Source organism: Leucoraja erinacea, chromosome 3, assembly GCF_028641065.1.
Source record: "Leucoraja erinacea ecotype New England chromosome 3, Leri_hhj_1, whole genome shotgun sequence".
In the NCBI taxonomy this organism is placed as follows: Eukaryota; Metazoa; Chordata; class Chondrichthyes; order Rajiformes; family Rajidae; genus Leucoraja; species Leucoraja erinaceus.
In genome coordinates this window covers 61,561,715-61,588,032 of record NC_073379.1, presented here as the reverse complement: position 1 = coordinate 61,588,032, position 26,318 = coordinate 61,561,715, and the positions used below count along the sequence as shown (strand labels likewise).

At 41.3% G+C, this 26,318-nt stretch overlaps 1 protein-coding gene across 5 annotated transcripts in view; it reads left to right on the top strand.

Moving 5' to 3' along the window:
* The window catches only part of LOC129695646 (caspase activity and apoptosis inhibitor 1), a 48,771-nt gene that overhangs the window by 12,548 nt on the left and 9,905 nt on the right, over positions 1-26,318 (top strand). For 3 of the 5 annotated variants that reach the window (XM_055632789.1, XM_055632788.1, XM_055632792.1), the window contains 3 exons: positions 153-234; positions 5,715-5,765; positions 25,565-25,638. In XM_055632789.1, coding sequence (XP_055488764.1) covers positions 153-234; positions 5,715-5,765; positions 25,565-25,638 — 207 coding nt within the window. Of the gene's footprint in view, positions 1-152; positions 235-5,714; positions 5,766-25,546; positions 25,639-26,318 lie in introns of all 5 variants that reach the window. The other 2 variants (XM_055632790.1, XM_055632791.1) reach the window with 2 other exon arrangements.

The following is a 26,318-nucleotide window of genomic DNA, read 5'->3' as shown; positions in this document are numbered from 1 at the left end:
CAGAATCAAATCTGCAATATTTCTTTCATTGGCTAAGGGTTGCTAAATTTGACAATGGGCGTTTTTTGCGTTAGTGAGTTGTATTCTTATGTGTGAATAAAATATCAGGCTTCCTAATTATATCACTACAAACATCCTATTTTTTATATAAGGTGAAGACCTAGGATCTTCTGAGACTGAGGAGGAGGCAGTAGAGAGTGATAGGTGCAAGAAAAAATTGGAAACAGAAAGCCAGTAAGTATGGGTTTAAATCTTCATTTTGCATTTTAACTATTTTCTGTGAAAGGTGTCTATAAAATTAATTCAGTCACATCTATTTTAATCAAACCCATCTCACCTTCAACCAATCTCCTCTTGTTTTTGATTCCTCTACCTGGGGAAAAGACTGGGTTTTCACCTTATCTATAATCATGATTCTATGTAGATGTATGGCAACTATTCCCAATTAGAGACCATATTAAAAGACTTGGGTTCTGAGTGCTTTGAAACACACGATAAACATTGGGTTGTGAAAGGGATATCTTACCTGATGAACCTGTTAGAATTCTTTGAGAAAGTAAATAGCAGGATAGACAAAGGAAAGTCAGTGGATGTGGTTTGCCTGGATTTTCTGAAGGCCTTTGATAAGGTGCCGCATGTGTTTTTATCAACTCGTGATTAAAAACTCATTTGTGAGACATTGATAAAAATACATCTATTGATGCTCCTAAACACATATTTAGTGATGTAACCTGGGGTTATTGGGTGTTTCGGGTCTTTCAACATCAGACCCCTTTGCTCAGGCGCCCCAGCCGTGGTTGATCAGACCACGATTTGTGTTCAGGTGGCATTCGCTCCTCCCCATGGACCTTCTCTCCTGATTCAGAGCCATCTCGAGGCTTTCTCCGCTGCCTCTGTGGTGTTCTTGATGGCCCTTCTCACCACTCCGTTGATGCCCAGTGCTTTGCAGAGCGATTGCCCTGCAAAACCTCTGCAGCCAACCTCGATGGGCATACACCTTGCCTTCCAGCCCTGCTTACGGCAGTCTATGACCAGCTCTTCATACTTGGCCATCTTCCTCTCGTGGGCCTCCTCCAGACGGTCCTCCCACGGCACTGTCAGTTCCAACAAGACAATGCTTTTGGTCGCCTCTGAGACCAGGAGGATATCTGGCCTCAGGGAGGTTGTGGCAGTGTGCTGTGGGAACTTCAGTTGTTTCACCAGGTCTACAGAAAGTTGCCAGTCTTGCGCAGTCGCCAGGATTCCTGACGGATTCCTGGCTGCTGTGGTTCTTGGCAGCTGCACTCCGGCCTTCACGAAGGTGATCATCTGGGTGGTGGGGCGTGCTCGTCTGCAGCTGCTGATTCCCATGCTGATGGCTTCTGCAATGGGTTTAGGAACCTGGTGTACCAGCCCTGCCCAAGAGCCTTTGGGCTGCAGTTCAGGATGTGTTCCAACGTCCCCTTGCCTGAGCATTGCGGGCAATCTGGAGATTCCGCTTTGCTCCAGATTAAGTGGTTCGATGGGCTGGGCAGGACATTATACACTGCCTGGACCAGGAACTTGATGCGCTGTGGTTCAGCCTCCCAGAGCTCAGTCCATGTGACTTTTCGGTCCACGGCCTGCTCCCACCTTGTCCACGCCCCCTGCTGCCTCAATCCAACTGCTCTGGTACACTTCCCCTCCTGCACCGCTGCCCTCACTTCCTCCTGGACCAGCCTGCGCCTCTCCTTCCCCTTGGCCTTGTCAAACTGGGGAGTTGGGAAGATTCCCAGGCCAGCTCTTCCCCGAGTCACTGCTTCCACCAGGACTCTGTGGCGTATCCGAGACTCCGCTTGCAGCATGGCTTCGCCGGCTCTCCACTTCCTCCCAGTTTTCACCTCCACCCCTGCTTGAGCCACCTTGGGGTCGCTGGACAGCATCACCTCTCTGGCCCGAGTCACCTTGAACTCCTCCTCCAGGTACTTCAGGGGCAGCTGGAGCTTGGTGTTATTTCCGTAAAGGGCGATGCTGCTAAGGCTCCTGGGCAGTCCCAGCCACCTCCTGAGAAAGCTGCTGACTTTCCTTTCCAATCTCTCTACGATGGATATTGGGACTTCGTAGACAAGCAGTGGCCAGAGTATCCTTGGCAGGATACCATGCTGGTAAATCCATACCTTGAACTTGCCGGGAAGCCCCGACCAGTCCACTGCTCTCAACCAACTCTCCAGCTCCTGACAGGTTACCTGGACAAATGCTGTATCCTTCAGGCTGCTGTTAAACACCTTGCCAAGACTGCTTCACTTGCCTTTCGGAGACAGTTGGGATTGGTGCCCCTTCGATGCTGAAGCGGAACCTGTCCATGACTTTGCCCTTCTTCAGCACCAGTGATCTTGATTTTCCTGGCTTAAACCTCATCCTTGATTTCCCATGCTCAAATCCATGTTGACAATCCCTAATTAATCGTTGTCTTTACCAATGTACGCTTATATTTCAGAATTCCCACCAATAACCTGCCCACCACTGATGTAAGGCTCACTGGACGCGCTCGCACTCTTTTATTTCTCAATCCCACCCACACAACCTTACTGGACATTCTTCCTGAAATATCCTGGCAAAAAAATGCCAATTTTCTATTGGTTAATCAAAATCACAAATTCCATTCCTCTTACATCCACCTCTATCCCTTCTGTGGCATTTGTACTCCAGAACATTGAGCTGCCAGTTCTGCCTCTTCCTCAGCCATTTTTCTATAATATCTATATTTTCTATAATTTTTCTCATATCCCAGTCCTATGTTCATATCCATGCCCTGAGTTCATTTGCCATACTTGACAGGCCTGCTGCATTGAAGTAAATGAAGGTTAAACCACCAGACTCTTCTCATTCACTGCTATGCTCTGTCTCTTGAATATACTCTGGGGTGGGAGATTGCAACCATCACGTGATCTGTCCTGTTTCGACAAATGTAATCAACCTGGCGTGCACAATCAAATAAGATCAAATAGAACAACTTTAGGCTGTGCAAGCTGTATGCAAGAAGAAGAATATACTTTCTAATGTCTATATTGACCTATACGTTCCCTTCTGCTCATTCCGGCTTTGCGTCTCAACCCCCTGCCAGACTATTTTAAACCCGACTACCCCTTGCAATCCCTTCCAGTTCAGATGACCCTCTTGTATGAGGTCTTAAGGCTTATTAACACATGTTAATGAACTGACGGTAATTATCTGCAATTTATTCCTTAATTAAGCTTTAGAAAGTTAACTTTATATATCTTTTGAAGGTGGTGACACATTATCCAATCTCTTAAAATAAATTAGTTTGGAAACACCATCAGCAGCTTCTCTCACGCAGCTAGATGTTATAACAGACATTAAGATTATGCACCCATGCAAATACAACAACGTAGCAAAGTCAATAGACTATTTCCATATATATAATGCCTTGGATTAAGGCAAAAAAAATTGATGGGTCATTGCAGGAGCATTATCAAACAGGAACCAAGACTTGGGAATTGGTATGAAATTTTGGCTCCCTTTGAACATGTTATTTTATCCATGAATCATGCATGATTGTGGTCTTACCTGGGATAGGTAGTACACATTTGCCTGACATTTATGCACGTAATAGCAATTGGCGTCATGCAATGCACACGTCCAAACAACCTGTATGAAATGGAACTGGTGTAAAACCTGGAATATATTGTGCAGATGGCAGTTAAAAGGACTGCACTATTGGATTGAAATCTTGCACAGGAAACTGCCAGTCTCTCTTTTCAGCGGTGAACGTTATGTAAAATTGTTCTTTTGTGCTGTCCGATTGCAATCTGTTTGTTCAGATCACTTCTTGGTCGAAGGCTACATTCTTTGACCACTTAATTCGATCGGACCTCACAATGCCTTTGAGCCATTTACAGCATGGGAGTTGGAACAGCTCAGACTGTATGGGATGGTAAAGCATCGTCACATTCCGAGATAGCAGTAAAACTTGAACAATAGAGACAAGAGGATGGTGTGACATATTTTAGGACTTGTTGGTTTTGTACTTTAATGTACCACTAATTTGGAAACCAGTTGGTAACATGCTTAAAATATTAATTGCTGCATGGACAGTAAATGGAATTTGTAGAGTCTGAGGAAGGGTCTCGACTCGAAATGTCACCTATTCCTTTTCTCCAGAGATGCATCCTGATCCGCTGAGTTACTTCAGCATTTTGTGCCTATCTTCAGGGTAAACCAGCATCTGAAATTCCTTCCTACACAAATGGAATTTGATTATGGATGCCAGAGTGACACAGCTGGTAGAACCGCTGCCTTGCATCTCCAGCAACCTGGGTTCAATCCTGATTTCTTGTGCTGTCTGTGTGAAATTTGCATGTTCTACCTGTGACTTTGTGGGGTCCCTCCATTGCTCAGGTTTTGTCCCACATTCCAAAGATGTGCAGGTAGGTTAGTAGGACAGTTAGCCTCACTCAGTAAATTGTCTCTTATGTGTAGGTGAGTGGTAGAACTTGGGGGAAGTCAAAGAGAATGTGCGAAGAATATGATGGTATTAGCACAGGATTAGTGTAAATGGATGCTTGGTTGTCAGCGTCGTCCATGTTTTATGACTTAATGAAGCCAATGCATTCTAAAATTGTGTAGGAACGTGAAAAGGTTTACTGATACTGGGAAATCACTGGGGATGATTACTGGCATATGACATTACATTAATGAAGTTTTTGGAGGCTATACCTAGAATTTGAAATGCATGGGGACACATGAAGGACTCTGTTCAGATAACTATATTTCAAACGTGTATGTACATGAAAGGGATTGTAGAGAATGGTGATTATTTTTTATCTCAAAAGAGAAATTAGACAGATACATGAAGCTGAAGTTAGAATTAGATGGCAATATTTAAAAAAAAACTATTTTTAAATTATATTGGGAAGATTATGTAGTCAAAAGTAATGTCATATTTTTCTGAAAGGTTTTCTTTGAAGTATAGTTAGCTGTTGTGATCGGAGAACTTGGGTGTTGCTGCAAGATGGACTTCAGTATTGCGAAATAGTCTACTGTTTTTAACCTAAAAATAGCCAGGAGGAATTCTAACAGATTGTGTCAGAATCATGAAGGTATCAAGTGCATGGCAGAAACGGATGTTGTAAACAATAATATCTTAAATTTCTGCAGTGTTGCATTTCTTTAGACTACATAACAACACAGACATATTGTGTTTGAAAAGATATTTGATAGAATAAGTGATGTACAACCAAAACATTTATTTGAAGACTTGTGGTTGGCTGTATTTGTTTGGTACAAAATTAATTGTTCAGTAATGCTTTATTAATTAGCTTTTGTTGTAAAATTGAAAAGTGGAAATCTTAAATATTTTATTCCTACTAAATCTGTTGATGTCACAATTACATAATTTGGATTGAAGTAGAAATGGCACGAGAATAATTAGTTCTTGTTTGTTATGGTGTATTTGCAGTAATTAAATATTTTCCACCAACATAGTCACTGCATTTGGAAGAAAAGAATGGAGAATGAATGTGCATACTTTGCTTTTAATAAGTTCAGCATGGAATTTGCTAATGCAGTACCATTAAATTAAGATTTAATCACAAGATTACATATTAGCATTGGAAACAATAACGTCATAATAATTGTGTAAAATAACATAATTACATAATTTGTTATACCTTGAAAGAGCCGTAAATTTTAGGTGTCATACATAGTTTAAATTTTTAAATATACTTTTTTGTCAGATCTTACTGTCTGTCTGTAGCACGTACCCAAGGACAAATTGCCATTATCAGGTACTATTTATATTTTATGAACGTTTTTTGCTGTTTAAAACTGTATCTTTAGATAATGTCAAGATACATTTCAGAATATGATTTTGCATTGAACAGGTACATTGACCAGGTTGGTCAATTTTACTAAAATTTAAAGTAATGCAACTAAAAAGTCTGGAAACTATTAGGACAGTGACATCAACTATTGTTATCAATGTTTAGGCTTTTTTTTAAGGTATGATGAAGAAATTAAGTTCATTCTTGGTATTCAAAGCAAAATAAAACATGTAAAGCTGTAGATCTGTCGCCTGAGAGAATTGGAGAAAATGGCTATTAAATATTGTTACCATACACAAAGGTAGCATTTTATAGTACCAGACTGATGAGTACAACATCCACTGTTAGTTGACAGTTACTTTAACCATGTCTTTCAGCCATTACAAAATAGTCATTTTGAGATTGTCAAGAATGTTTAATATGTACCGACAGCGGTACAATAAGCGGTCATTTCATAATGAAATGCTTACTTGCTGCTGTTTAAAATAGCAATGTTACAAAATTTTGAGATTTAAAAAATCAAGTCTGCAATTTATCCCATCAGATAAAGCAGAACAATAAGTTTAATTTGACACCTAATTCACTTTCATATCTCAAGTAATAAAAAAGTTATGGCCATTTTCATACTCTGAAATTAGCATCTTGTTCCCTATTGATTTTCTATGGACATAACAAAAAAGCTGTGATCATGGACAGTCAAAAGGCCATAACTTTCTTAAAAATTAAGATAACTGAATGAAATGTTCAGTTATCATAGATTGAAGCATTCTGAAACAAATATAAAATAATCTTACTTGGATGACCTGAAATTAAAGCATATAATTAGTTAGTTACCCAATTGTAGCTAATTTCAAACTTCAATTACTAGTCTAAACATCTATCCATTTCTTAATAAATGATTAACATTTTTAAATAGCCTAAGTGTCCAAATAATATTCACAAATAATTCACAATAAAACATGATTTTTAAATCTCATTTACATCAATTTATAGGCCAAATGGAAGGAATTTAGTGTTCATTTGCTGTAAATTAAAGTCAATTTAAATCGGCTTTCTAGTGGGTTCCTGTGAACGCCCTGGTTTAGAACGTTCACATTGCGCTGGATTTGTGCCCTCAAGTGCCCAGAAAAATACTGCGGGATATAAAGAGCCCAATATGAGCTACTCGCTATAGAAAACTTTATATACAGGATTATATACAAGCCCCATTTAATGTAAAAATAAGGTACATACCTTTAATTGTTTGCTTTATAAAACCCTGGGGCTGCGAGAGGTTGCGGAGTGAGAGAGTGATTTTTTTTTTTTGTTTTTTTTTTTTTTTTTTTGTTTATTTTATTAGAAGTTAATACAGCACAAAACAGTACAGTGGCGCCTAATTTTAGGTGCCAACTATGTAATACCGTAATCCATTCTATGTACAACCTCTAGTTTTATGTTATAAGAAAAAAGTAAGCAGATCAAGAAAAAGAAAGCAATAGAAAGGGGAAAAAGTGGAAAAATAGATGGCAGAGAGTAGAAAAACGTGAAGTGTGTATATAAAAAATAAAAAAAAAAGGAAGAGAGAAAGAGGAGAGTAGAAATAGAAGAGAAGGCCCCTTAAAAGAGAATTTTTCAAATCTGTATTCGGAGATGTAGATCTATCCGCGTCATGAACTGAAATCGGCAATCCTTACGGCACCGCTGCATCACATGATTCCAAAAAGTCGATGAAAGGAGACCAACTCTTTAAGAATTGGTCATATTTATCTATTAGTCGGAGTCTCATTTCTTCAAGGCGTGCTATGTCCATCATATTCCTAATCCACATTTTAACAGTTGGTGTGGTTGTACTTTTCCAAAATTTAAGTATCAATTTCTTTCCAATTATTAACCCATAATTAAAAAAAACATTTTGATCTTTATTTAAATTGGTATCTTCTCCTATTATTCCAAATATAATCCATTCCGTTTTGGGTTCTATTCTTGACTTGAAAATCTTTGTAAATATATCAAATATATCACTCCAAAATTTATTCAACTTTGTACATCCAACAAATGAGTGTGTTATATTAGCGTTTTGAAACAAACATTTATCGCATCTGGGAGAGACGTTTGGATAAAATTTGTTCAACCTCGTTTTTGAATAATATAGTCTATGTAATAATTTGAATTGAATTAAATTGTGTCTTGCATTAATAGAACAGTTATGTGTGTTCATCAAATATTTTTCCCATCTATCCTTCGAGATCTTTGTCATTAGCTCTTGTTCCCAATCTTCCCTTAATGCTTCTGTTGAGGGTGATTCTCTATTTAATATATTATTATAAAAGTATGATATTAATTTTTGTGAATCAGCCTTAATATTCATTGCTTCTTCTAAAGGATCTAAAAATATAGTTTGAAATCTATGTGTATGTTTCTTCATAAAGTCACATACCTGTATATATTTAAAATATTGATTATCCTTCAATTTAAATTTTAATTTTAATTGTTGAAATGATAACAGTTTGCCCACTTCATACATGTCCCCTACTTTCCTAATCCCCAGTCTATCCCATTGCTGATATGTGTTGTCGATGAGAGAAGGTTTGAATGCGGGGTTGTTCAGTAGTGGGGTTAGTACTGATAAATTATTTAATTTCAAGGATGCTTTTATTTGTTTCCAAATTCTTATTATATTGTGAATAATTGGGTTTTTCTTATATATTATACTATTCAATTTTATCGGTGAGAGCAGGATCGTTCCTATATCGTGCGGATAGCACTCCTCTTTCTCCATTCTTATCCACTCCAACTGCTGAGTGGAACTATCTAGCCAGTATATTATGTTCTTAATATGCACTGCCCAGTAGTAATATATAAAGTTAGGTAATGATAAACCCCCCACTTCTTTAGATTTGCACAAATGCTTTCGTTGAATTCTATGTGTTCTGTAGTCCCATATAAAATTAGTGATAGTGGAATCTAATTTTTTGAAAAAATATTTTGGAATATATATTGGAATTGCTTGAAACAAATATATTAATTGTGGTAGGAAAGTCATTTTTATAGCGTTAATTCTGCCTATCAATGAGAGTGGAAGCGTTTTCCAAAATTTAATCGTATCATTCAGTTTATTTAATAGTGGTATAAAATTGGCACTAAATAATGATTTGTGTCTTCTCGTAATTTGAATACCCAGGTACTTAAATTTTTCTGTTGCAATTTTGAAGGGGAATTTTAGTAAGTGTCTCGAATCCTGTGGTTTTAAAGACATAATTTCGCTTTTATTCCAATTTATTCTGTATCCTGAAAAAGAGCCGAATTCCTCAATTAGTGTTAATAAGGTGGGTATACTCGTTTGTGTATTAGTAATATATAAAAGGATATCATCCGCGTATAATGAAATTTTATTCTTTGAGTCCTTGCTGTTATATCCGTGAATATTCGGGTGATTTCTAATCCTTTCGGCCAACGGTTCTATCATAAGGGCAAATAGCAATGGTGATAAGGCACACCCTTGCCTATTACCCCTTGATAAGTAAAATTTTGGAGATAGTGTATTGTTAGTTAATATTCTTGCCGTAGGTCTGTCATAAAGTAGTTTAATCCATCTGATAAAATTCTCTCCCATATTAAGAGTGATTTTTAAACTACTATAAATATTATACAAGGCCATAAAAACTAATAATACCTTTTGCGACGGGGTCTTTCAGCGATTTTCCGTTAATGATTTACTAGGCTGAACATTTTCGATTGGAACAGCCTAGTAAAAATCGCGTTTTAAACCCGCCCCCTCTAAACAGCGCCAAAATCACACACAAGGGGTGGGGCAGATGCTCAGCCGCGATTCAGGTACGTTTTGTAACATACCTATTTAAAAGGCCTATGAATGCAATAACATACAGATAAATGTAATGATCAAAAAATAAATTAATAACCAAAATAGTAGGTAACCATAATAGTGTAAAAGTGAAGTCCGTAGTGCAACCAACCATGCAATCCATAGAAGATAGTATTCAAGAACATGATTGTTGCTGGGAAGAATCAGTTGTTGAACCTGGTGGTCATATTTTTCATGGTCCTGTACCACCTCCCAGTTGGTAGTTGCGCCATAAGTGCATGGTTATGGGGGGGATGGGGGGGGGGGGGGCATTGCCTTATAGAGATCCCTTTGATGGTGAGAACACAATGTATAATGGTCCGGGCATGCTCCCACTCTCTGTAGCCTCCATTCCTAGGCATTCGACCTTTCGAACAATGATGCAATCAGTCAGTATGTTCTCTGCCATAGAGGTTTGATGGAATATTTTCTGACATGATTTTAGTAGAAATAGGGATATATCAACAGAAATATCAACAACGGATTTTCTGCAGACCTCTGACAAAAAATGCTGCAGTAAGGGCAGAAACCATGGATGCAGTTCAGCAACTTGTGATTTAGCTTTTGGCTTCTACTTTGGCAGTGTAGAAAATCATTGGTTTAAACAGCTAAAATCTGAAACCTTGCGCATACTAAATCAGGCGTGAATTTGCATTGTTTCCTTTAATGATGCAATTATCTAATAATTATTTGCCTTATTTTGAAATTCTCATGTCTGCAGAAGGAAAACACTTAAATTCAGTTACATATTAATTTAGTAAAAATGGTAAATATAAAAATTATATTAAACATTTCCCCAAATTAGCAATATTTTGCAGACCTATGCGAAACGGGTTACGTCATGGTGTATACAAGGAAAACATGCATTTATGGTTCTCTTTTGAGGTTCTAGTTTAGGTACATTGACAAAGGCGAGTTTACTGAAATTAACGTGCCAAAGTAATTGTAATACTGTGTTTTGAATTGTATTTTGTACAATTCTGTTTTACCTATATTTGCTGATTTCTCTCAAAATGTTGCATCCCAAGACATGCAGTAAAAATGAGAACCCATCATTGGGAATGTTTACCATCGGCTTTTGTGATATGGTGTTCTTCATCAATATCTCTATTTTGATGTGTTTTCAAGTTCTTCAGTTGGGGATACCCCAAAATGATGAAGCTTATCCAAACTTTTGAATGGCAGACAACATTTACACTGCAAATGAATCGTTTTTTAGTTTTGAAGATACAGTGTGGAAACAGGCTCTTCTGCCCACCGAGTCCACGCTGACCATTAATCACCGATACACTCGTTTTATGCTATCTCAGTTTTGCATCCTGCACACTTGGGGCAATTTACAGAAGCCAATTAACCTATAAACCTGCACATCTTTGGAAGTGGGAGGAAACCCACATGGTCACGTGGAGAATGTGCGAACACTGCACAGGCAGCAGTGCCACAATTGCAAAACTTTGTTCTTTTGGTCTCCAAAGATTATCTAATACTAAGTCTACCCATTAATTTGATTGTCATTTACCAATTCCAAAGATGAAAGCAGGAGCTAGAAATGGCTGTAAAATAATATGCGGTTGATGTAGAAACCGATCATTGCAGAAATATCATGATGTTTTACTATTGGTGGGTTTGAGTCAACAGTAGGGGGACTGAGATGAGGACATGGGTAGATTGTGAAGAGGAGGTATAGAGATGAAGGTAACCGCATGAATTAAGCTGAATTGAAACAATAAAAAATATAGTAAAGATATAGTCTTGGCCTGAATCGTCACCCGTTCCTTCACCACAGAGATGCTGCCTGTCCCTCCTGGATTTTGTGTCCACTTTGATTTTGAACCAGCATCTGCAGTTCTTTCCAACACATATGGTAAACTGAGTTTGATTTGTTTGTGAATACACTGTATTTAGCGACAAAATATGTCGCTCCTTAGCTTCCTTCCTGAATAGTGCATATGTGTTGACATTTTTTCCGGCATTTCATTCATTTTCTTCCCAATCAGGATTTTTAGATATGTTATACACCTCCAATGACACCTGGTATCTTTAAAAGCCTGTACCTTCATTTACAAAGTGCATATAGTTTCTCTTTTGAAAATAATAGCCTAAAAATAAAACTACATCATGGATGGCATAGAATCATAGAGTGATACAGTGTGGAAAGTGGGCCAACTTGCCCACACTGGCCAACATGTCCCAGCTACATTAGTCCCATCTACAATGAAAAGCAGTCATGCAGGGGTTGAACTGTTCGGCTCAAAGATATTTCTAAACACCAGACTTTCAAATCAATAGGAACATTTCTTAACCATCCATCCTCTGCAGGTTTGTGGAAGGACCATGGTGTGATAGTGTCAGACAGCATGAAAACAGGGCATTTAACTTGTCCATGGCGACCAAGATGCCTCATCCAAGATAGCTGCATTTGCACGTGCCTGGCTTTTATCCCTCGAAACCTTTCCTATCCATATACTGCTCCAAATATCTTTTAAGTGTTGTTATTGTACCAACATAACATATTGTACCTGCCTGAACTACATAATCTGGCAGCTTTTTCTATGTACTTGCAATCCTGCAATTCTGGTATTTATATCCCTTAGTCCGTTCAGTGAAATGGCTAGGATACTTTTAATCATTCTTTATTTCACCATGGTGACTAGATTTCTCTGTACGGCCCTGGGAAGCTCTCCCAGTGGATCAAGGAGGACACACGTGCTCAAACAAAGGATTTAGCATATATATTTATATATATATAGTTGATACAGTGGGAGGTAACTTACAATGGATCGTGATTCTAGACCAATAACTACATTATCACATGGTTATATAGGTGGGGACAATCTTTCCACCCAATTACAATCATACACAGCATAATACATCTTAGCCAATTACAATAGCATTAAACATCACATGTTTTCCAGGAAAAACGATGTTACAGCAAGGGTAATGAGACTTAACTAAAAGCAATTGAAACTTTGCTCAGAATACTTGAACCAACTTAACTCAGAATACTTAAACCTTAGTCCTAAAATTATCCCCAATTCTACATATTCTGATTCCTCCCTTTTATCATTCCATGATAAGTAACCATGTTCCTACCTATATCTATCCTTCCCAGTCATTCAACCTCTTCCTGCACTTTATCAACATACTCTGTCTTTGCATACTTCACATACTTCATCCCATCTCACCAATAACTTTCTCGAGCACCTTAGCCTTCCAGTGCTGTCTGCATTCTCCCCAATACACAATTTACAACTGTTAATCCTACAAAAATACAAATATTCACAATAGCTGGTACACAGACATGTTGATTAGCCAGTCTGATCAGCTTCCAAAGCCCCAATTACTCCAGTCACTTGCTTCCTTCATGTTATCCAATTGTTCTCTTATTTGCACTGCCATTCAATAGACAATAGGTGCAGGAGTAGGCCATTTGCCCTTCGAGCCAGCGCCGCCATTTAATGTGATCATGGCTGATCATCCCCAATCAGTACCCCGTTCCTGCCTTCTCCCCATATCCCCTGACTCTGCTATTTTTAAGAGCCCTATCTAGCTCTCTCTTGAAAGCATCCAGAGAACCTGCCTCCACTGCCCTCTGAGGCAGCAAAATCCACACTCACCACTCTCTGTGAGGAAAAAGTGTTTCCTCGTCTCCATTCTAAATGGCTTACTCCTTATTCTTAAACTGTGGCCCTTGGTTCTGGACTCCAAAAAACATCGGGAACATGTTTCCTGCCTCTAGCGTGTCCAAACCCTTAACAATCTTATATGTTTCAATGAGATAGCCTCTCATCCTTCTAAACTCGAGAGTGTACAAGCCCAGCTGCTCCATTCTCTCAGCATACGACAGTCCCGCCATCCCGGGAATTAACCTTGTAAACCTACGCTGCACTCCCTCAATAGCAAGAATGTCCTTTCTCAAATTAGGGGACCAAAACTGCACACAATACTCCAGGTGTGTCTCTGTACAACTGCAGAAGGACCTCTTTGCTCCTATACTCGACTCCTCTTGTTATAAAGGCCAACATGCCATTCGCTTTCTTCACTGCCTGCTGTACCTGCATGCTTACTTTCATAGACTGATGAACAAGGACCCCCAGATCCCGTTGTACTTCCCCTTTCCCCAACTTGACGCCATTTAGATAGTAATCTGCCTTCCTATTTTTGCTACCAAAGTGGATAACCTCACATTTATCCACATTAAACTTATTTATTTTAATTTTATTTTATTTGTTTATTTGTTCCGAACAAGTAAAGACATAAATAGGAATGAATAACAACAACAAAATCGAAGTAGTCAAACAATTGGACATTCCAGGCAATATTTGCAAAGCAATGAAAAGCATAAAGCAAAATTGAAATGTCCAACATTTTTTCTTTACAAGCTCGAAAAGGAGTGAGAAGAAGAATAACTTATTTAATCTCACCCCTTCTCCCTAACCCTTCTACCATATTTAATAATTAATTAATTAATAATAATAATACCATAGACAATTTTTAGAGATGAATGCACCTATATATATATACACATACAACTAATATACACATACAAGTAATATGTATGAAGTAACCAAAAAACATAAATAAATAATAAATAAACATTAACCCCTGTTTGTCAACCATCCCCTTCATCTCTGTACCTTGTGAAAAAAAGTTTTTTGTATGTCATTTTGAACTGGTTCATATTTGGACATTGCTTTAACTCCACATTCAAACTGTTCCACAATCCTACTCCACAGACCGAAATACAAAAACTTCATCTGCCATGCATCTGCCCACTCCCCCAACATGTCCAAGTCACCCTGCATTCTCATAGCATCCTCCTCACAGTTCACATTGCCACCCAGCTTTGTGTCATCTGCAAATTTGCTAATGTTACTTTGAATCCCTTCATCCAAATCATTGATGTATATTGTAAATAGCTGCAGTCCCAGCACCAAGCCTTGTGGTACCCCACTAGTCACTGCCTGCCATTCTAAAAGGGACCCGTTAATCCCTACTCTTTGTTTTCTGTCTGCCAACCAATTTTCTATCCATGTCAGCACTCTACCCCCAATACCATGTGCCTTAATTTTGCCCACTAATCTCCTATGTGGGACCTTATCAAATGCTTTATGAAACCCCAGGTACACTACATCCACTGACTCCCTTGTCCATTTTCCAAGTTACATCCTCAAACAATTCCAGAAGATTAGTCAAGCATGATTTCCCCACCATATATCCATGCTGACTCGGACCGATCCTGTTACTGCTATCCAAATGTGCGGCTATTTCATCTTTTATAATTGACTCCAGCATCTTCCCCACCACCGATGTCAGGCTAACTGGTCTATAATTCCCTGTTTTCTCTCTCTCGCCTTTCTTAAATGGTGGGATAACATTAGCTACCCTCCTATCTACAGGAACTGATCCTGAGTCTAGAACATTGGAAAATTATCACCAATGCATCCACGATTTCTAGAGCCATTTCCTTAAGTACCCTGGGATGCAGACCATCAGGCCCTAGAGATTTATCAGCCTTCAGTCCCATCAGTCTACCCAACACAAATTCCTGCCTAATTTGGATTTCCTTCAGTTCCTCCGTCACCCCAGATCCTCTGGCCACTACTATACCAGGAAGATTGTTTGTGTCCTCCATCAGGCCCTGGGGATTTATCAGCCTTCACTAAGAAGAGGGATCCAAAGTACCTGTTCAACTCATCTGCCATGTCCTTGTTCCCCCTAATAAATTCATCTTTTTCGGTCTTCCAGGGTCCAACTTTGGTCTTAACTAATTTTTTTCTCTTCACATACCTAAAGAAGCTTTTACTATCTTCCTTTATATTCTTGGCTAGCTTACCTTCGTACCTCATCTTTTCTCCCTGTATTCTCTTTTTAGTTATCTTCTGTTGCTCTTTAAACATTACCCAATCCTCTGGCTTCCCGCTCATCTTTGCTATGTTGTACCTTTCTCTTTTATTTTTATACTGTCCCTGACATCCGTTGTCAGCCACGGTCGCCCCTTAACCCCCTTGGAATCTTTCTTCCTCCTAGGAATGAACTGATCCTGCACCTTCCGTATTATTCCTAGAAATACCTGCCATTTTTTTCCACTGTCATCCCTGCTAGTGTCTCTTTCCAGTCAACTTTGGCCAGCTCCTCCCTCATGGCCCCATAGTCCCTTTTACTCAACTGTAACAATGACACCTCCGATCTACCATTCTCCCTCTCCAATTGTAGATTAAACCTGACCATATTATGGTCACTACCTCCTAATGGCTTATTAACCTCAGGTTCCTTTATCAAATCCTGTTCATTGCATAACATTAAATCCAGAATTGCCTTCTCCCTTGTAGGCTTCAATACAAGCTGCTCTAAGAATCCATCACAAAGGCAGTCTACAAAGGCCCTTTCTTGGGGTCCAGTACCAACCTGATTTCCCCAGTCTACCTGCATGTTGAAATCTCCCATAACAGCCACAGCATTACCTTTGCTACATGCCAATTTTAACTCCTGATTCAACTTGCACCCTATGTCCAGGCTACTGTTTGGGGGCCTGCAGATAAGTCCCATTAGGGTATTTTACCCTTACAACTCCTTAGTTCTATCCATACTGATTCCACATCTCCTGTTTCTATGTCACCCCTTGCAAGGGACTTGATTCAATGTTATAGCTAATCATCCACAATGGTCTCACTAGGGCCCTGTAAAACTGCAGAAGGACCTCATTGCTCCTAAACTCAAATCCTCTCACAATTAAGGCCAACATGCCACTTGCTTTCTTTACTGCCTGCTGTACCTGCATGCTTACTTTCAGTGACTGATGTACAAGCACACCCAGGTCTCGTTGCACCTCCCCTTTCCCTAATCTGACACCATTCAGATAATAATCTGCCTTCCTGTTTTTGCCACCAAAGTGAATAACCTCACATTTATCTACGTTATACTGTATCTGCCATGCCTCTGCATATTCATCCAACCTATCCCCAGTCCCCCTACATTCTCATAGCATCCTCCTCACAGTTCACACTGCCACCCAGCTTTGTCTCATCTGCAAATCTGCTAATGTTACTTGTAATCCCTTCATCTAAAGAGGCACAGGGACTTTTACTCCCTCCTTTTGACATGCATGATCAAATTTACAAGGAGCATGGTACATGGCAATACTCCATAATTATGATTCTCCATCCTTGCTATCGCCATCACATTGCAGTGCATCTCCTTCACATAGGTGATAGATTACATCGGCATACTCTGTTTTTCGCAGACCCAATGGCTGTCAATGTCCCCAGATAGGCGAACAACAATGGTATGTCCATTGTGATTTATCCTAGAAAGGGATTTCTTAAAATAAAGAAAAGGTTAGTGTTTTATGTCTTAGGCACCATACTGACAATGTTATAGTGGCGAAAGTGAACTGGTTCCATGGGGTTCTTAGTGGACGGCCATATACAATCTCTGCTGGATTCAACTGAGCCTTCCCTGCTGGGGTGGTACACATCCGGAATAGCGCCACAGGGAGTAATTTAAGCCAATTGGGTCCTGTTTCAATTTGTAATTTGGCAAGTTTATTTTTCAATGTTTGATTGGCTCGTTCAACGAGTCCAGCAACCTATGGCCGATAGGCACAATGTAATTACCGTTGGATGCCCATCTGAACACAGAATTATTTGGTCACCTTTCCCACAAAATGAGGGCCATTATCCAAACTCAGCCCAGTTGGGATTCCATACCTGGATGCAATTTCTTTCATAAGTACTTTAGCAACCGTAGAAGCTTTGTTGTCCACAGTTGGATAAGCTTCAATCCATTTACTAAAATCCATAACTAATACATATTTATAAAACTGACATCTTTCCAACTCAATGTAGTCCATCTGGAGGGTCTCAAAGGGACCCATGGGTAAGGAGGTTCTCCCTTTTCTGCAGGTTATACCCTTCCCGAGGTTATATTGCTGTCAGTTCAGACAACGACTACTAATCCCTTGTGCCAGAGTCTGCAACTTTGGATGCCATGTATCTAAAAGCGTATCACCAGTTTGTCCTGCTGGAATAACCCATAAATCCGACATGCAATCAACTTTGCAACCGAGCTGTTTCCACATTTCTATATCTTGGTCAGGAGCATCCTCCTGTAATCTAACAACATCTTGGATGGTTGGCATTGGTTCTTCTGAGGGAGACTTGTCTTTGTCTATGCTATTAGTAGGTATGTTACAAAACTTACCTTCAGTGGCGCTGCAGTTCTGCCACTGGCCGTGTGCTCGACTTTGGCGCCTTTGGGGGGGGGTGGGGGGGGCGGCATTAAAATGCCGTTTTCTCCTGCTTATCAGAGCTGGCTTTTCTCAGGCTGCTAAGCCGCTGAAGAACAATCGTTCGGACTTCCGTTCCCGATTTTTTAATTTATTTAATCGCAAGACTATTCAAAAATTACATTAAAATAAAAACCGACTTCAAACGCCCTCAATGCCTGCAACGGGGCGGATCGCATGAAGGGGACAAAACATAATGTAAGTCGTATATTTTACATATAAACTTGATTCTCGGAATGACTTTAATCTAATTTTCATTGGCGAAAATGTGATTTTGGCCCCATACGAACCGGCAGTGTTTCTCCTGCGATATGGGGTTCAAATTCACCGCAAATGCAACGTTCCAATCGATCGCGTTCCAGAAACACCCACTCGCAAGTTAAAAAAACAGTAGAATGGTACAGTAAAGTTAGTCCCTGGTGAGGTAGGAGTTTATAGTCCTAATGGACTTAACTCCAATGGCCTTGCTGGATACAATTAAAGTATCGTTTAACTGCACAAGCCATTTGGCTCTGAGAATTGTCAGTCCCGCCCATATTGTTAGTTTGTATTGCTTCTGTGACAGTAGCTGGGAGACATTGTACTAGGATAGCACAGTACTAGGGTGAATTCTGACCGTCTCCATACCTAGCATCCCCTGACTGACTGATGTATATCTCTGACAATCTCTCCAAAAGTTCTTCTACCCCCTCTCCTTTCCTGGGTTTAGTATCCAGAATTTTGGAGATATCAATAGGTTTTTGCACAGTGGTAGTAAGGGCGGTAAGGATTGCTTCCTCTGGCTTCATTCTGAGCATGTTAATTAACCCGCGCTTCATGGGTTCGGAACCCCAAGTTAACTAGGAATCTTGCGTGTTCTACTGGGGTTAGAACTTGTGGTATGGGTTGGCTCTTTTTAGTCTTACTCCTGGTACAGAGCGTGACTCTGTACAAACAAGAACCCGGATGCGGCTATGGTGGTGGCTGGAGATTTTAATAAATCAAATCTCAAGAAGGTCATGCCGAACTTCTACCAACACATCACGAGTGCCACCAGGGGGGAAAGAACATTGGACCACTGCTATACGCCGTTCCGGAAGGGCTACAAGGCCGTTTCACTCTGACCACGCTGCCATTTTCCTGCTGCCGGAGCATAAACAGAGGATAGTTCGGGAAGCGGCAGTGACGAGGGACGTAAAGCAGTGGTCCGACCAGTCAGAGGCCATACTGCAAGATGCACTGACAGATGTCGACTGGAATATGTTCCAAGCAAGTTCCAGTGACGTCAGTGAGTTCGCGGAAGCAGTCACGGACTTCATTGCAACAATAACCGACAACATCGTCCCCACGGTAAGGGTAAGCACCTTTCCGAATCAAATAACCTGGGTAGACAGTTCGTGTGGCCTTGAATGCTCGCACCGCTGGCTACAACTCGAGCCTGGTATCCGGAAATATGACCGTCTACAAGGTAGAGTCCTACCGACTGCGAAGGGTGAAGGACGTAAAAAGGAGGTACAGAGACAAGATGGAGTCACAGATGGAGCAGCGGGACACAAGACGCCTGTGGCAGGGGCTACGGACTGTAACCAACTACCAGAGCAGCCCTCCCTCAACTGGAAGTGCCGGCACCTCCCTAGCTGATGACCTGAACTTTTACGCTCGTTTCTAGGCAGGCAACATCACCCCAGGTCTGCCGACTAACAAGGATACAAAGGACATTTATTAGCACATACACCAATTGGTGTAGTGAAATTTGACTTCTCATGCAGCACACAGATAAAGATAAGACACAACATTAAAGGATTTAACAATAGACATAAAAACATCCCCCCCACAATGATTCCCACTGTGAGGGAAGGCACAAAGTCCAGTCCCCATCCCCATGTCCACCCATAGTCGGGCCTATTGAGGCCTCCGCAGTCGCTGCTACGGGGGCTGATGTTACAGGCCCTTCTTCGCCAGTTGATGGTGATGGTGATCGTCGGGAGAACCCTCTCAGCGGCTTGGGATGCCTGGAACGGCCGCTTCCTTACTGGAGACCGCGGCTTCCGAAGCCAACAGGCTGCGCTGGACGGAGCTCCACCACTGGCGATCTCGGCAAGAGATCCCAGGCTCCCTATGTTAAAGTTCAGCGCCGCTGGCCGCTCCACAGTCCTCGCAGCTCCGCGATGTTCACCTGCGGTCTCAGCATTCCGTAGCTCCAGCGCGGCGACCCGGGCAAGGCATCGCCCGCTCCGCGATAGCACTCCAGCGCTGCGCCGCCGCTGAAGCCGAGTTTCTGGGCGGTCCCCTCAGGAAACGCCGCTCCAGGCCCGCTGGTAGGCCGCGAGGATGGGTCGACGGTGCAACCCAGAGAAAAGCTGCCTCTCCGACCAGGTAGGGACCCTGAAAAGCAGTTTCCCCTCCCCCCATCCCCACATAGAAAAGGCTAGAACTCCGAAAACAAAAACTCAACTAACTAAAAATTTAAAAAAGAGATGAAAAAACGGACAGCTGCAGGCTGGGCAGCAATACCCGTACAGGACGGCGCCCCCTATAAACTTGAATATTGTAGTGAGCACCAGAGTTAGCTGCGTAGCACAGAACTTAAGTACTCACCCCGAAATGCCATCTGGGCCTGCAGCTAACGACAATACCGCCAGCGTGCTGGCTATCGAAGCTGAAGGGGGGAATGTGCACACATTCTCGTTGTCCGAGCACGACGTGAGGAGGGCTCTGACACGGGTGAACATGAGGAAAGCTGCAGGCCCAGATGGCATCTCGGGGCCAGTGCTTAAGTCCTGTGCTACGCAGCTAGCTCCGGTGCTCACTAAAATATTCAACCTCTCCCTGGCCAAGTCCGCTGTCCCTGCCTGCTTCAAAAGATCCATCATTGTACCGGTACCTAAAAATGCCTCCCCAGCCTGTCTGAATGACTACCGTCCGGTGGCCCTCACCTCGGTAGTCATGAAATACTTTGAGAGGCTGGTCAAGAAACACATCTGCACCTTCCTCCCTCTCAACATGCTAATGAACATACTGAATGTACAATTTGACGAGACAATCATTCAACGGGGAGGAAATAGTTTTATCTTTGATTTTGCATTGAGTAATCAAATCACAGACATTGTCAGATACCTTTTAGATTATGTAACATAAATTTTATGTAACCATCAGTTTTGATTTCTAGGCTCATTGCCTTGCTCAATGAACCGCTGGCCAATGAGTTTTGAGGCATTTATTTGAACTTGAGTAGATAGGACGTGCCTATACACTTCAGAATTCATTATGCCACTACCTTCAGCAGTTGAGTCATCAATGAAGATAAATGAGCCAGTACTTTCAGCAGCCATACATGCCCAGGCCATAACACCCCCACCACTGTGTTTCACAGATGAGGTGGTATGTTTTGGATCTTGGGCAGTTCCTTCTCTCCTCCATACTTTGCTCTTGCCATCACTCTGATATAAGTTAATCTTCGTCTCATCTGTCCACAAGACCTATTTCTAGAACTGTGGTTGCTCTTTTAAGTACTTCTGGCAAACTGTAACCTGGACATCCTATTCTTGCGGCTAACCAGTGGTTTGCATCTTACAGTGTAGCCTCTGTATTTTGGTTCATGAAGTCTTCTGCAGACAGTGGTAATTGACAAATCCACACCTGACTCCAGAAGGTACACAAAATTGCTGGAGAAACTCAGTGGGTGCAGCAGCATCTATGGAGCGAAAGAAATAGGCGAAGTTTCGGGCCGAAACCCTTCTTCAGACTGATTCCAGAAGATTGTTTCTGATCTGTCGGACAGGTGTTTGGGGATTTTTCTTTATTATAGAGGGAATTCTTCTGTCAACTGCAGTGGAGGTGTTCCTTGGCCTGCTAGTCCCATTGCGATTAGTAAGCACACCAGTGCTCGCTTTCTTCTTAATGATGTTCCAAATAGTTGATTTTGGTAAGCCTAAGGTTTGGCTGATTTCTCTAACAGTTTTATTCTTGTTTCTCGGTCTCATAATGGCTTATTTGACTTTCATTGGCACAACTTTGGTCCTCATGTTGATAAGCAGCAATAAAAGTTTCCAAAGGTGATGGGAAGACTGGATGAAAATAGGTGCTGGGAGTTCTCTTATTCCTGCATGAAGGAGGCAATTAAACACACCTGAGCAACTACAAACACCTGTGAAGCCATGTGTCCCAAACATTATGGTGCCCTGAAATGGGGGGGACTGTATAAACACAGCTGTAATTTCTACATGGTGAAACCAAAATGTATAAAAATACCCTTTAATAAAATCTGACAATGTGCACTTTCACCACATGTAATTGTTTTTACTTATTACAAAGCTCAAATTGTGGAGTACAGAGGCAAATAAATAAATGATGGGTCTTTGTCCCAAACATTATGGATGGCACTGTATGTTTGCTGCCTTGACACGGTTATTATCCATGTGATGAATTGGTGAGAACCCGTAAATGTAATTTCTTTCTTTCCAAACCTAGTTGAAAAATAGTGGTGCAGGTGGTGTTTTATTTCTGCATATTTTTCCTACTGAAAACACAACGCTTCATTCACTTTGAGTGATTGGTTTACTATCATGCTGAAACTTTGCTTTGAATGTCTATAAGTCTTTTGAATAGGATACTGATGGGTTTTTTTTTAACTTAACTGACATATTAGTGATGCTGAAAAATATTTTGTTTACTTGTAGCATTGAATTATCAAAAATAAAATTAATTGTATGGTGGCATTTGTGGCATTGTTCTCAATAGGCTGATGTGTTGTTTTTTGATTCGAACAAATACAAATACATAAAGGGCCTGTCCCACCAGCATGCAATAGCATGCGTCTAGCGCAACCAAACGTGGTCACTGGAGGCGTACGGCCGCGCAGGGCCGGTTCCACTTCGAACCGCGGAGGCGTATGGAGTTGTGCAGGGCTGGTCCCGACATCTCGCGGGACCCCGAAAATCCTGCACTGTCCGAACATTCCGCGCGCCAACCGCCTGCCGGCCCGAACGGCGTACGCCTGGCGCGTGGCATTGCACGATTACATCACTGCCCGGCGTGCCGTTGCATGATGACGTCACCGCCCGACGCCGTGCACCATCCAAATTCAGTCACCGCCCAACGCCGTGCCCAGCTGATTGGTGAGTATGATGGCGGGACCAGCCCTGCACAACTCCATAAGCCTCCGCGGTTCGAAGTGGGACTGGCCCCGTGCGGCCGTACGCCTCAAGCGACCACTTTTGGTCGCGCTAGACACATGCAATCGCATGCTGGTGGAACAGTAATACAAATACAAGTGCACAACCTTTTATCCGGAGTTCCGGAAACCGAAAAGCTCCGAAAACCGGACATTTTTTCCAGGATGTCGTCTGCACACCAAAGCTCGCGTTTGGCACCAAACTTGACCCGAAACGACCCACGGTCAACTCGGGTCTGTACTACTGTAGCGGCTGCCTCCTGCCCGGAGACCGGGGAGACACTTAAACATCTGTAAATCATTGCTTAAATGTTAGTCAGTTCTTTGGAGGGCTTTTATGTGAAGGGGAAACTTTAATTCTTAGTCCCCTACCTGGTCGGAGAGGCGGGGAGCGGGCAATGCCTTACCGGGTCACCGTGCAGTAAGCTCCGGAGCGCTGTGGCCGCCGACTCCCAACATCGCGGGGCTGCGGGGGGCTGCGGGCGTCCGGCCGCGGGCGGCGCCGGTTGTAGCTCCGACTCCGGCAACTCTACCCCTGGCTGCGCGGCGCTCCAAATCCAGCGCGGCCCGCGGCCAGACGCCCGCAGCCCCAGCTCTGCGATGTGTGTCGGCGGCCACAGCGCTCCGTAGCTTACCGCACGGCGACCCGGTAAGGCATTGCCCGCTCCCCGCTGGTATCCCAGCGCTGCGACGCCACCGACTCCCAACATCGCGGGCCTGCGGGCGCCACCCCACCACCCCACCACCACATAAAATCCCTCCAAACTAACTGACTAACATTTAAGCAATGATTTACAATGATTCCTCCGTCTCCGGGGAGGAGGCAGCCGCTCCAGACTTTTCAAGCCGCCCTCGCTACCTACCTAATCTACGCGAAAAATCTTCCATTCGGAAATCCGAAAAATTCCGAAATCTGAGAAGTTTCTGGTCCCAAGGCTTTCGGATAAAAGGTTGTGCACCTGTAGAGGAATAGGTTATCTGCTCTACCATTTGAGTTTGCTGATATGCTTGTAATCTCAATTGTTGGTTCTTGTCTTCCTGCAATAACCTCTCTCCATCCCCTAATTTGTGATGAATCTAACTACCTCTGCCTTAAAAATAGTTAGCATTCTCCCAACACTCATTGAGGAAAAGTTCAATTGAGAGGAAAAAAAGCTCCTCATCTGTCTCAAAGAGCCAAACGTCCTTATTTTTAAACAGTGAGTTCTGTAGTTTTATATTTTCCTACAACAGGAAACATCCTTTACACACCCATACGGCATGGAAACGGGTCCTTCGGCCCAGCTCATTCACATCGCCCAAGATCCCCCATCTAAGATAGTTTAATTTGTCTGATATCCCTCAAAACCTTCCTATTCATGTGCCTGTACATCAGCCTTTCAAATGTTGTTATTGTTTCAAAACTTAGACTTTGAAAAACTTAAACACAATTGAAATATCTATCGAAGATAGACACAAAAAGCTGGAGTAACTCAGCGGGTAAGACAGCATCTCTGGTGAAAAGGAATAGGTGACGTTTCAGGTTGAGACCCTTCTTCAGCAGGATTATCGATCACCTGCACTTTTTACTCTTCCTCATCCCTACTTCACCTGTTTTGTTCCAGAGAAAGTATTATACCAATATTGAGCCTCCCTTACTGAAACTATTTAAATCCTGTTATCCGAGCTGTACTTTATTGTAGCTTTAACAACCTTTCTGGCAGTACTTATTTTAAGAGGGATTTAAAAAATGCATTGTTTCTAGTACTCATTTTCAGCAATTCACAGTAATTGCTGATCATGTCATAGTGATTGAATTGCTAGAATATATCCAGAGTAGTTGAATTCAAAACATACATTTTCAGCTGGGGAATTTAAATTTGGTTGATTTAAACAAATCTGAAATAAAATGCTGGTGTCAGGAATGGTGACGCAGAAAGCTACCTGATTGTTCTACCATATGTGCTCCAGGAAATAAAATTTGCCAACTTTATCTGATCAGGCCTGTGACTTTGGGCACCACCAATGTTGTTGACTCTTAAATGCACTCCCAAATAACTAAGCAAACCACCGAGTTTTCAGAGCAGCCAGTAACAATGTGAGTGAAATAATAGTTAGAATTACAAACAGTTATTTGTGATTTTTACTAATTTATGTTTAGTTATCCCTTTGTGGAATAAATAAAGGGACATTAACTGTAAAAAGTATTAATGCTTTCAGTATCTATTAATGCCACTCTAAAGAACAAAGTAAGGGGCTTGTTTGATAATCTTGCCATTCTTCCCCAATTCTGGTTAAATTATATTTTGTGAAAGAATTAAATGTGTATTTATTTTTGTTTTTCTACAAGATGGCTGAGTAGTATGCACTCTCAAAAATTCCACAAGATGGCAGAATTTGTCTGCTTAAGAGATTTTTGCTCAGATGGAATACCATGAATGTCAAATATATTCCAACATGTACATTTTTAAAAATGAGCTGTGAAGTTTTATTTTTCTTTCTAGACAAGACAATAATGTAGACTCCACATCTTCCTATAAAGAACACAAGGACCAAGAAGCTCCTGAATTGAGAAAGGGTATGTTACGTTTTCTGCTTTTGTTATACGAGTGCTTTTGGCATATGAGTGCTGCAGCTTGTTTTTTAAAACTTTAAAAACGTGTGTGTATTCTTTTATAATTGGCAAGTTGATTTAAGTTAACATATTTGGCTAATTGTAAGGTCATGTTTTTTTTTCTAAAGTTTGACATTATTTCCTTAGTTTTTCATCTATCAAATGGATTTTATCCAGTAAATATAGTAAATATTTAGTAGAATTAATAGGTCAAATTTGGGCTGAGACACAACAGTGATTGGAATTATTAATGTATTAATATCCAAATTATAAACATTTCTGACTTCAACATTGCAGGAACTGAAATGATCATAAGAGGGTGCTATCTTACAGGCATTTGCGTAGAGTTATATCCTCAGTTTTAAACTGTAACTTAAAGAACCGTGGCAAATTAAACAATTTTGCACTGTTTAATCATATACAAAAATAATGAAATCCATTTTCATGTGCACATTTAAGTAGGAATAGAAATTTTATCTTGTATTCTGAAACCTAAATGGACTCCAGGTAGGAAAATCTTGGTCACTTTAAGTTCGATTGTCAATTATACAGTTGTACAGGGTCTTGGTGAGACCACCCCTGGAGTATTGCGTACAGTTTTGGTCTCCCAATCTGAGGAAAGACATTCTTGCCATAGAGGGAGT